The sequence below is a fragment of the Nicotiana attenuata genome, unplaced genomic scaffold (assembly GCF_001879085.1).
Source record: "Nicotiana attenuata strain UT unplaced genomic scaffold, NIATTr2, whole genome shotgun sequence".
NCBI classification, from domain to species: Eukaryota; Viridiplantae; Streptophyta; class Magnoliopsida; order Solanales; family Solanaceae; genus Nicotiana; species Nicotiana attenuata.
This window is the reverse complement of record NW_017671538.1, coordinates 142,382-154,672: the sequence shown is the minus strand read 5'-3', so window position 1 is coordinate 154,672 and position 12,291 is coordinate 142,382. Positions and strand designations below refer to the sequence as shown.

Genomic DNA, 12,291 nt, shown 5'->3' with positions numbered 1-12,291 from the left:
AGTGAAAAAGAATGTGAAATTGAAATTGAAATGATTGCTTTGTTTCAAAATAGATAAAATTTAAAGTTGCCCCATATTGAACCCGCAACCCGCCCTTTAAAATTTTTAAATTGTTTTAACCCGCCCCGCACGTGCATAAGAGTCCTCATCCCGCATCCACCCCACCCCATTGCCGCCCCTTAAGTGGGAGGAGAAATATGAGATATTACGTGTGCTGGTGGAATGTAGTAATTATCATTAGAATAGTTGAGGTATCACAAGCTGGTTCAAACACATCTAAAAAAAAAGAATATACATGAAAGTCTGACATATTGGCCTAAAGTGCAAGTCTCCAGGATATTCAAAATTGGTTGAAGCGCAAAATCAATAGAAGACTATAGAAATACCAAAGATCACATGAAAAATAACATTGTATAGTCGCGATAAAAATAAGAATCGAAAAAATATATAAAGTTTATATATATATATATATATATATATATATACTATTTTGTATCTCATATATACAAATTTTATATATATTTTTGTTTATCAGATATAAATAACTTTTGATGAAGGCTAAAAATAATATACCCAAGATCACATGGGCCAAGAACTAAAGCTGATTGCGTTAGTCACGTTTACACTGTATCCAAACTTTCATTGGACCGAATAGCGGCCTACTAGTAAAGTCGGCTGATGGCAGATGGATATCTTGACAAACTAGATGTGCCTACTTTTCAAGGGAGAAATTTAAAAATAGTCAGATTTAAAAGTGTTCACTCAAAAATAACTACAGTTTAAAAAGTAATTATAATTTAATCACTTTTTATATAACGTATAAAGATAAATTTGAACGAAATACTGTTCAAAATCCAAAAAACTACTCCAGTATAATATACTGAAATTCCAGTATAATATACTGGAACTTCAGTATATTAACTAGAGTTCCAGTATAATATACTAGTCCAGCATAATATATTGGAGATTGGAGCACATATTATGCTGGAACTTTCAGCGTGTTGGAGTTCCAGCATAATATGCTGTAAGCTCATACACAAGTGCACCGATCTCTAGTATATCATGCTGAAATTTTTCGTATTAGTAGCTATTTTTTAATGACTTTGCAAACGCTGGCTATTTTTGAATAACCAGTTCGAAAACTGACTAGACCATGCTATTTTTACACTTTTCAATGAAAGGCTATTTCATTTTTTCTTCTCCCGAATGTTTTCAATATTTAGCCGACATCAATTATATATATATTTTTTTTATTATAATTCTCAAAATCTCCTCATTTTGTTCTTTGATAACTCAAAATCGCTACCTTAGAGTTAAAGGTAGAAGTCGTTAGTCACTCGAGCATCCTCTCTTATTACATTGTTAATCAAATCGAAAGACTAACACTCTCTTTGGATTATTGTTCCTTATCGTTTTATAATGTATTGTATTGTATTGTATCATATTGTATCGTATCGTTTTATGAATACAATATTTTGGATAGATTGTATTGTTTGTTACTGTTAAATAATATTTTGCTGTTTGGTTTGACTGTATCGTATTGTACTGTAACTGATAAGTTTACTAAAATACCCTCAATGTTTAAATATTAAATTTATAAAAAATTATGCATAAAAATATTTTTTAAAAACAAAACAGAAGAAGGCAAAATACCTTAAGAAAGCAGAACAAAGGAGCGAGACAGAAGAAGGCAAACAAAGGAGCACAACTAATTAGAATTGAGTTAAAAGCAAATTAGGAGAAAAAATAAAACAGAAGGCGTCAAAACACCTTTAACGTTGGCGGCAGAAGTTCTGAAAAAAACAAAGTAGGTCATAGGTTGGAGATTTGGAGTTAAAATAGCAAAAAAGGCTAAATGGTAAAATAAAATTGTGGAGTAATAAGTTAGAGCATAATTGGAAAGAAAAATAGGAAACAATCCCACCACACCAAATCGGTTGTTTCAAAAAATGAGACTTTTCATTGTTCCGTAATAATGGATTTAACAATACAATACAATCAATCTTAATGAAACAATCAAAACAAACATTATTTTTAGATAACAACACAATACGATACAACGGGGAATAACCATCCAAACAACCTGTAAATATAAATTAATATCTATTACAATTCAATTCACTAGTAATATTATCCGCTTTAGGCTTGCAAGATCTTAAAATGTGTCACTAGAGTTTAAGATATGTTTACTTATATATTATTGTCTTTCCCGTGTTTTGTCAATATAGGATTCGCCTAAGGTCGGTGTCACATACATGTTTGCCCAAACACCATTCAAGGTTGCGCGTGGAGTGACAGATACCATATGTAGCAACTCAGCCATTAGTGATATTGTCCGCTTTGGGACTAGGCCCCGCCGGCTTTAAAATACATCATTAGAGATTAAGATATATTTACTATATACCTAATATCTCTCCCGTATTTTGTGATATAGGATTCATCTAAGGTATCATAATTTAACACGCGTAAGTAGAAAGAATAGACATATAGTACGTACTTGTTTATAAATGACTTATTAGTTGTCATTCACAAATAAATTGAGTGACATATCTCACTATTTTACAGTCGAACAGATATTTAAAACCTAACATCTCTTACTATATATATATATATACATTTTTTTGTTTCTTCTTATAATATCTTTTCTTAATATCAGTAATTTGTATTTGACCTTACAATTACCAATTTTACAGATGATTACGGTGAAAAAATGAATTATTAAAATAATTTGAGACGAATACCTAAGTTGAAAATTCAATCTTTAAGAAGAATAAATCCACCTTATACGTCAATCCAAACTTAAAAAAAGACCACCAAAGGATGTGGTGCAGTGTATGGGACTGCTCCTCCCTTAACTAGATGTCTCGAGTTCGACTCCTGGGTTTGGAAAAATCCTTGGTAGGGAGCGTTTTCCCCCGAATGGGGCTACCGAACACCGGGTGGAAAACCAAAAAAAAAAAAAAACTTAAAAAATGTACTTTCCGTAAACCAAAAGAAAAAACAAAGAAAGAAAACCCTGCACCGTAACATACTTCAGAGATCTAATGGTAGTCGACATACTAATTAGGGTTATCGAACATTCTAGAAAAACGAACCAACTGTCAGCTCCCACTATAAAAGCTTCCTCTTTACTCCTTCAATTATCTCTCTAAAACCCTAGTTCTCCAAAGTGTTGTCTCAGCTCTCCCCTAAACTAGCCGACACTAAACAAAAGGAGAGTAAAATCCATGGCCGGTAAAGGAGAAGGACCGGCGATCGGAATCGATCTCGGCACTACATACTCATGCGTCGGCGTGTGGCAACACGACCGTGTTGAAATCATTGCCAATGATCAAGGTAACAGAACGACGCCGTCCTATGTTGGTTTCACTGATTCTGAACGTCTCATTGGTGATGCTGCCAAAAATCAAGTCGCTATGAACCCTACCAACACTGTCTTTGGTAAGATCTCTTTTCTTTGCGGTTTCAATATCAGATTTTTCATAAGTAACATGCGATGTGCTTTATATTTCACTGATTTTTATTGTACTTGATAGATCCGAGGCTTTACTGTCTGTGTTATAATTTAGATCTGTTGATTTGAAGTGCTTTAGTTGTCAGAACGATACAAAAACTTGCTTTTAATTTAGATCTGTTAATCTGTTGCTAATTCAGCTCAGTACTATGATCGGTTAAGCTAGATTAGTTGTAACACTGGATGTATACTCTGGACTACTTTGTGAGAGCGTTTATTATGAATCTTTATTTGATAAATGGCTGTGCTCGTGTTTTTTGAACGTCTAAAAACACAACCTTTGTAAATTATTAACTAACTGGACATGCGCACTAAAAAGTTAGTATATTGGGGGAAAACTCTAAGTTTTAAATCGGCGAAGCTAGTTGAGATTTAAATCAGGATATGTGATTAGCTTGTCATCTTTGATTGACTGGAATTCTTTAAGTTGAAGATTTAGTTGATCTTTGAGAAAGTTTCTTCGGAGGAATAGTGGCAAGTGTAGCTGTGTTCATTTTTTTATTCTTTGTTTGGCCAGGAAGGTTAATCATAACTAATTGAATCTTCAACCACTAAATAAATAGGATGTTAGGGGTGAAACTCGGGTATTTTGTAGTGATAGATTTAGCAGTTACAGCACTGGAGGGGGCCCTACTTGATGTTATTGAAACAATCATTGTTAACTTAACGTGTATGCTCAATGCTCAATGTAGGCTTAGCATATCCATTGTGCATCTTATTTCTATTACCATTGGACTCCTGTGAGTAAATGGATGTACTGCGTTCTCTTCATATGTAGTGTTGCTGACTTGCTTATATAGGATTACTGGTGAGCAGATAAAACTCCTATTGAGTGATGATAGTGTTAAGAGCAACATACAAACTCCTACTGATCATAAGCATGTTCATGTGTTGCTGTTATGTAGATATTCTTGAAAGTTTGTTTATGGCTGTTTTGGAGCGTATGCACATTGGCAATTAAAATTATCTAGTTTGTTCAATTCAGTTTCTTGACAACAACATGCTTTAAATGTTAACCTGAAATTTTGCACCACGCAGATGCGAAAAGGTTGATCGGTAGGAGGTTTAGTGATGCCTCTGTGCAAAGTGACATGAAGCTGTGGCCATTCAAGGTCATTCCTGGTGCTGGTGATAAACCCATGATTGTTGTCAACTACAAGGGTGAGGAGAAGCAGTTTGCTGCCGAGGAGATCTCATCTATGGTGCTAATAAAGATGAAAGAGATTGCTGAAGCGTTCCTTGGCACAACTGTTAAGAATGCTGTGGTTACTGTTCCAGCCTACTTCAATGACTCTCAGCGTCAGGCCACCAAGGATGCTGGTGTTATTTCAGGATTGAATGTGATGCGTATTATCAATGAACCTACAGCAGCTGCCATTGCTTATGGTCTTGATAAGAAGGCAACAAGTGTTGGTGAGAAGAATGTGCTTATCTTTGATCTTGGTGGTGGTACATTTGATGTCTCTCTTCTTACAATTGAGGAAGGTATCTTTGAGGTGAAAGCTACTGCTGGAGACACCCATCTTGGAGGTGAGGACTTCGACAATAGGTTGGTTAACCATTTCGTTCAGGAATTCAAGAGGAAGAGCAAAAAGGATATCACTGGTAATCCTAGGGCACTCAGAAGGTTGAGAACTGCATGTGAGAGGGCAAAGAGGACTCTTTCTTCCACTGCTCAGACCACCATTGAAATTGATTCTCTGTACGAGGGTATTGACTTCTATTCCACCATCACACGTGCTAGATTTGAAGAGCTTAACATGGATTTGTTTAGGAAGTGTATGGAACCAGTTGAGAAGTGTTTGAGGGATGCTAAGATGGACAAGAGCACAGTTCATGACGTCGTCCTGGTTGGTGGCTCCACTAGAATCCCAAAGGTTCAACAACTTTTGCAGGACTTTTTCAATGGGAAGGAGCTCTGCAAGAGTATCAACCCCGATGAGGCTGTTGCCTATGGTGCTGCAGTGCAAGCTGCTATTTTGAGTGGTGAGGGTAACGAGAAGGTGCAGGACCTCCTGCTGTTGGATGTTACCCCTCTTTCCCTTGGTCTGGAAACTGCTGGTGGTGTCATGACCGTGTTGATTCCCAGAAACACAACTATCCCAACTAAGAAAGAGCAGGTCTTCTCAACCTACTCTGACAACCAGCCTGGTGTGTTGATTCAAGTCTATGAAGGTGAGAGAACGAGGACTAGAGACAACAACTTGCTTGGAAAATTCGAGCTTTCTGGTATCCCTCCTGCTCCTAGAGGAGTTCCTCAAATCACAGTATGCTTTGACATTGATGCCAATGGTATCTTGAATGTCTCTGCTGAAGACAAGACCACCGGGCAGAAGAACAAGATTACCATCACCAATGACAAGGGCAGACTCTCGAAGGAAGAGATTGAGAAGATGGTTCAGGAAGCAGAGAAGTACAAGTCTGAGGATGAGGAACACAAGAAGAAGGTCGAGGCGAAGAATGCTTTGGAGAACTATTCATACAATATGAGGAACACTGTGAAAGATGAGAAGATTGCATCCAAACTGTCCGCTGAAGACAAGAAGAAGATTGAGGATGCCATCGAGGAAGCAATCCAATGGCTTGATGGCAACCAGCTTGCCGAGGCTGATGAATTTGAAGACAAAATGAAGGAACTCGAGGGCATCTGCAACCCAATCATTGCAAAAATGTACCAGGGCGCTGGTGGCGACATGGGTGGTGGGGATGATGAGGGTCCTGCTCCTAGTGGCGGCGGTGCTGGTCCTAAGATTGAGGAGGTGGACTAAGTTGGTGCTCCTATATTGTTTTTTATTTCTTATTTAGAGACCTGCAATTTTATTTCAAAGATCTGTGTGGCTATGATTTTTGCCTAGTAGTTGAATTATATTATTTTCATTCTGCAGTCAAGTACTGCTGTTTTTTATTTCTCGGTTTTCATCAAAAGTTGCTCTTCCTTATGGGTGTTTCTGTAGCTTTGCATTGTCTTAGTCTTAGTTCCCCTTTGAGCTTGAGGTCAACTAATAGCTTAGCTAAATTGAGTTAGGCGAAGTGTGAAAGATGCCTATTTTTTGTTTTTTTGTTGATCTTAATCCTAACTAAGCGGATTTTGACCAGGGAGCTTGCTAGCAGTATATTATCTTTTATTTTAGTACAAGGATATTTCAAAGATAATGATACATTTGGGTCAAGGAGGTACTAAATACTACTAAGAGGGGTCAGATTTGCTAAACAGTATTTCCAGATCTGAAAGGCCAAATTCTGTTGAAGGTCTCCACACCTCTTTGATATCAGTAATCTTTAATTTCTAGTATCTTTAACCTTCTCCACCTCACGACAATTGGGAACAAGCACTGAAATAGCATGTAACTATCAACTCCTTGTAACGTGCAAAATGTTTTAAAATGAAATTATATTAAAAGAGGAAGAAATCCATCTTGAATAGAAATCCTCTAAAAGGGATTCCACAATAATTAAGAAAAAAAGTTCTTAATCCTCTTCAACTCTTCCCATGAAGAGATACTAATAAGATAGTCCTAAATAAGTTTTGAGCGAACTCTACGTAATGAGGTCAAATCTATACGTGGCACAAAGTTATTGGCTCTCATGATGTGGACTTGTGGTCCCTAAAAATAAAAGATACGTCCATCCTCTAGTAATGTCGACGAAGGAGCCATATTGCCAATCCAATCAATCTTCTATTACCAAATCCTTAAACTAACAAATTTTGTCACTTTGTTTATTTTCTTATCCTCGACCATGTAGTCCCTTTCTTGCTTTTATAGGGTAGGGTAGGGCTAAGGTCTGCGTACACACTATCCTTCCCAGATTTTATCTATGGAATTAAACTGGATTGTTGTTAACCATATAGTCGCTCTCTCTTTATCACAATCATGCTTTGGCTTGGGGAATTTCGTGTGGTTGAGAATGGAGTGGACGTAGTTTACTGAAAATTGTCTTCTTGAGCAAAGGAAACCAATAGCCGTTTTGGCCAAGCTGCAAAAATCAGCTTATTTTAAGAAGTGTTTTTCTCAAAAGTACTCTTGCTGAGAAGCAGTTTGTGTTTGGCTAATTAGTTTGAAAAGCACTTCTGAGCAGCAATTAGTGTTTGGCCAAGCTTTAAAAAACTGCTTCTAAGTGTATTTTTCTCAAAAGTGCTTCTCAAAAAAGTGCTTTTGGAGAGAAGCTACTTTTTTCTGCTTCTCCAAAACTGCTTCTGCTTCTCCTCAAAAGCACTTTTTTTTCCTTCCAAAAGCTTGGCCAAACACCTCAATTTTTGGCCAAAAGTGATTTTGGCAAAAAAAAAAATACTTTTGGCCAGAAAGAAGCTTGACCAAACAGGCTACAGGACAAGTTGAAGGCAAAGGAAATAACACTACAATAAAGACAATGAAAGGGGGCAGAAAAATCAATAGCTACTTGTAGTGGGATGGATGCCTTTGGCTCAATAATAGAATTCGTGTGGGTACCATATAATTTACTCGTATGTGACATCGATTTTATTTGGAAAAATATAACAACATACCCAGTATTATCCCACATCGTGGGGTATGGGGAGGGTAGTGTGTACGCAGACCTCCAAAATTCTGTAAATTAACTAATTAAGTCACGACACACTCCACCTACTCAATATATTTATATGGCACAATATAGACAGGCTCTCATGATGTGGAATTGGGGTCCTTAACACACAACAGAAGTCCTCCAAAATAACCAAGTGGGGTTGTTTTAAGTTATATGAACAAGACCATATCACCTATCCAACAACCACTCTATAATCCTTCCTCAACCTAACAACCTTATCACTTTCCTCCTTCTATTTTCTTTACAAAATTACTTTTTGATAATTGCGCTCATCTCGATTATTCCTTACGGATTCTGCTACTTTGAAGGTCGGAAGTGCACTTATGAATTCAACCAAAATCTGTGTCCACTAGTAATATATCACTATTTTCTATAAAAATATTTACATGAATTTTTTGCCGAACTTAATGGGTGCCGGTGACCCCTCCCTATATAGCATAGGTCCGCCTCTAAGTACGTGTATCGAATAATCCTACCCATAACACGACTTAGTCAAATAAGAAGAAAGCACCTAGCATTTTTTTAAATCTCTGTTGAAATTTGAAGACCAATTTCTCATGATTTTTATCTCATTTCATTGACCGCTAGTCATCATATCATGGCGATTATGTTACCATCCTATTCTTCAAAAACCATACACAACATCAGCCTGTCTCAAATCTCTTTCTAAGAATCATGTTTGGCTTAGGGGAGGAGATTATTTACTGAAATTTGCTTTCTTGATCCATACAAAAGGAAAATAAGTCCAAAATTCCTCATCTAAAGCTTACAAGCTATCCAAGATAAGTTGATGCCAAAGGTGTGGCTGCCTTATATACCTCTTTATTTCTGTGGCCTCAATTTTATTTTGAAAAATTCACAACACAACAGATTCACATGTATGAAGTAATTTCTTGAATACCAAAATCCATTCTACAATGCAACATTTAACATTTTCTTCAGAAATAGAACCAAATACTTCGTTATGTTAGCAAACCGAATTACTATGCTAAGCATGAGAAGCAATGAAGTTTAATAGATAACACAACATCAATTACTATGCTAATAAACCAAGGAGTGAAATTTCATAGCAAACACTGTTACAACAAAAACTAGCTGGAAAAAGACTACCAAACACAACATTTAGTGTGTGAAAATGGAACACAAGATCATATTCAGTTCCATAAACCACAATATAGATAATATAAAGTCAGCGTCCAATGAAGTCATTTCCCACAAGGTGAGGACGGAGACATACCCGAACTTCATGCTCTTCTTCCGGCCCCTCGCGAACTTTTGGCACCAATATCTCAAGCACTGTTCCTGACGCATCGTAGTATGCTTCTATTTTAGCATCTTCAGGAATTCTTGTTGAAAGAGGGATCTCTCTGACAAACTCCCCTGGAGGGCAGTGTTCTGAGGATGACGCTTCAAGCTTGAAAGTCCTGTTCTGTCTCTTGATGAACGGGATCCGAGATGTGCTCAAACAAGACACCTTGATTATCCCATGCGTGAGCGTGTTCCTCCACGAAACTTTCACCCTTTGAAGATCTACAAATGGCAAACTGATTATGATCAAATAGCCTTCATCGTCTTCGTAGATGGATTTTGCAGCTGTTACGGGCCCATAAACATCCCTCATCACCCCACTAAATTCATTTAACCAATATGGTTCATTTGGGTGAATTTCCAGGTCTGGAATTTGATAGGAAGTAGGAGGATTTACTTGCAGATAACACTCTTCTTCATTTCCATTCGAGAAGAAGTCCTTTTTCCTTTTTCCATTGACAGGTAGTAGTAGATCCATCGCGTCTCCGTTGCTATGATTGGACGGCTGAGTTGACAAATTAAGTCCAGAGCCATTAAGCAATTTCTTACTCTTTATTGGCGGAGCTGGCCTCTCAAGCTCAAATTCAGTGGTGGGGATGTTTCTCCACGAACTAAAGTCACTAGCTTCCGGTGGAATAGTGAAGTTGACGTCCCTACCTGTGAGTTCCTTCCATCTTTTGCGCTCCTCTTCATCAAGAACCATGAGATTCGGAGATGGCACAACCTCGATCCCATGAACACACTGAGGATTTGATAGGCCTCTATAATGCTTCCTTTGCATCCTATGGGATCGAATGAAACCCCTGTCAGCACTAAAGGGAAACGGACGTTCGCCTTGTCGAGAATGACCATTCATGTAACTCCGTAGCTGCATCTTACCCAATGCATTCTCAGGCCTATCCTTGAATACCCACATGTACATATTCTCCATATCATGCTGAACCATGAAAACGTCAAGCTGTAGATCAGATTTATCAAACCCGGAAACCCCATTACTATCTCGGACCATCTTTGGCTTAGATTTCTCATTTAAAACGGGCTTAAAGTAAAAGCTAAAGAAAAACCAAGCGCCCCAGATGCTATCTACACGTTTCACACATTTCCTCCCAACTTTAGGCACACTAAGAAAAGTTTCAGGTTCATAGATCTGGGTACCAAGCCCAACATCAAGAATATCACAATGTTCCGAATTCCATGGCTGAGGAGGCGAGCTACGCTCAGCGGATAAGGGCAGATTGATATCAGGCGGACGAGTAATAACAACTTGGCGATTCATCTCGAGGTCTAATTCATCATGTGAAGAAGAGGCACTTGAATCCATTGACAAAAGGGTTGAAGGGTGATGATTATTTTCCATTGACAATGTTTTAAGAAGAGTATCTACCATTTCACAAATTTATCCCCTTAAAAAGGGACTCTATTGCTAAATGCTAGCTCCAATATTTAAGTACCCAAATGAACTTTTTTGACAAAGAATTGTTCTTTACTAACAACACATCCATCTTGATAATCCCAACCACAACATTCACACTACCACTAAATCCCTTTTACTTATTCATCACATAACTACAAACCCCACAAAACCCCAAATAGGAAAATAGTCAAAATATTCAGCAACAGCTATAAAACTCCAAAAAAGCTATAAAAATGAAATCTTGGAAACCCCATAGCCATTATTTCCCCCAAAACCTACAGAAAAACTGTATCTTTTTGCATCTAATAACAGAACTATATGTATTTTTGATTATGTAAAAATCAAGAAAATTGATATGGGAAGGGAAAAGAGGAGAATGTATTACCAATCAATAAAGCCAAGGCCCAAGAAAAGGACTAAATCAGAAGGGATCTTAGATGAATACCTTTTAGGATAAGCTTCAACAACTAAAAACCCACAAATATTTGGACACTCTGAAGAATCAATAGCCCTCACCATCCTCATATCTTCACTTTCTACTAACAGATTTTTCACTTTTGGTTTGAAGAATTTACACACACACACACACACAGCAATTACATAGGAATGAAGTGAAAAAGAACTCAAGTCAAGACTACAAAGAGAGAGGGGAAAAAAGGGGAACACAAATATATGGGGAAATTAGTTTGTGCTTTTGGTGTTTGGTGGTAACAAACAGAAATACCCTGTACTAGATAACACCGTTTGATCTAAGAGTATTCACCGTTTGATTGATTTAAGAACAGTTGTCACCATTTTCATTAACGGTGACGGTGGTTTTTTGGACTGTTTGTGGGGGTAGATAAAAAGTGGGGGATGGTAAGAGATTGATATAATTAATTAGGGTTGGTGTTTAGTGAGTTGCTTGTACCATTTGAAGTTTTACTACCTTTTGAGTTGTTTAGATTTTGTTTATTTATGTTTCACACAAAGTTTGACTTACTATTTTTTACTCTCCTTGGTATCAAGAGGGAGTGATAAGTATTTACCCGTAAAACGGTACAGTTAAATTTATAATATGATTTATGAATACGTGAATTAATTTGACCAAAAATATGAAATAAATAAGAATAGATATAAAATTAAAAAATAATCTGAAGGAAAATACGAGTCTGGTTAGGAATTTAGCTTCTCTGGTAACAGAAACAAGAACAATATCAAGAACGGATAAAAGAGCAGTTTGATAGAAGAAGAGTTGATGTTAGCTTTTATGTACAAAATGTTTCATGTCCTATATTGGATACTAATTCTCCTATTTATAGTTTTATTTAGGGAGACAGGATCCCTAAATCAAGCTCTTCTTGAATGAGAATGAAGCCCTCATTGATGGTTGCATAACGGTTGGCTATAAATGCACATATTCTCTATAACGAATGCTCATTGAATATTATCCGATATCACCCCTTCAAATCTTTGTTATCAGTTCCCCTGTCTTCGGAATTCACCCCGCACT

At 37.1% G+C, this 12,291-nt stretch overlaps 2 protein-coding genes across 2 annotated transcripts; one reads left to right on the top strand and one right to left on the bottom strand.

Moving 5' to 3' along the window:
- Positions 1-3,130: 3,130 nt before the first annotated feature.
- Positions 3,131-6,467, top strand: LOC109208862 (heat shock cognate 70 kDa protein 2). Its single transcript, XM_019372018.1, has 2 exons — positions 3,131-3,441; positions 4,553-6,467. Exons 1-2 carry the CDS (start codon positions 3,228-3,230, stop codon positions 6,280-6,282), a joined length of 1,944 nt encoding a protein of 647 aa, XP_019227563.1. The 5' UTR covers positions 3,131-3,227; the 3' UTR covers positions 6,283-6,467.
- A 2,599-nt stretch (positions 6,468-9,066) lies between these two features.
- LOC109208861 lies at positions 9,067-11,529 on the bottom strand. The gene has a single exon (XM_019372017.1). It carries the CDS (start codon positions 10,770-10,772, stop codon positions 9,267-9,269), a length of 1,506 nt encoding a protein of 501 aa, XP_019227562.1. The 5' UTR covers positions 10,773-11,529; the 3' UTR covers positions 9,067-9,266.
- Positions 11,530-12,291: the final 762 nt, after the last annotated feature.

Coding starts and splice junctions, on each gene's coding strand:
- LOC109208862 (XM_019372018.1), top strand. CDS start 3,228: ATGGCCGGTAAAGGAGAAGGACCGGCGATCGGAATCGATCTCGGCACT. Junction 3,442..4,552: donor CCCTACCAACACTGTCTTTG/GTAAGATCTCTT, acceptor TGCACCACGCAG/ATGCGAAAAGGTTGATCGGT.
- LOC109208861 (XM_019372017.1), bottom strand. CDS start 10,772: ATGGTAGATACTCTTCTTAAAACATTGTCAATGGAAAATAATCATCAC.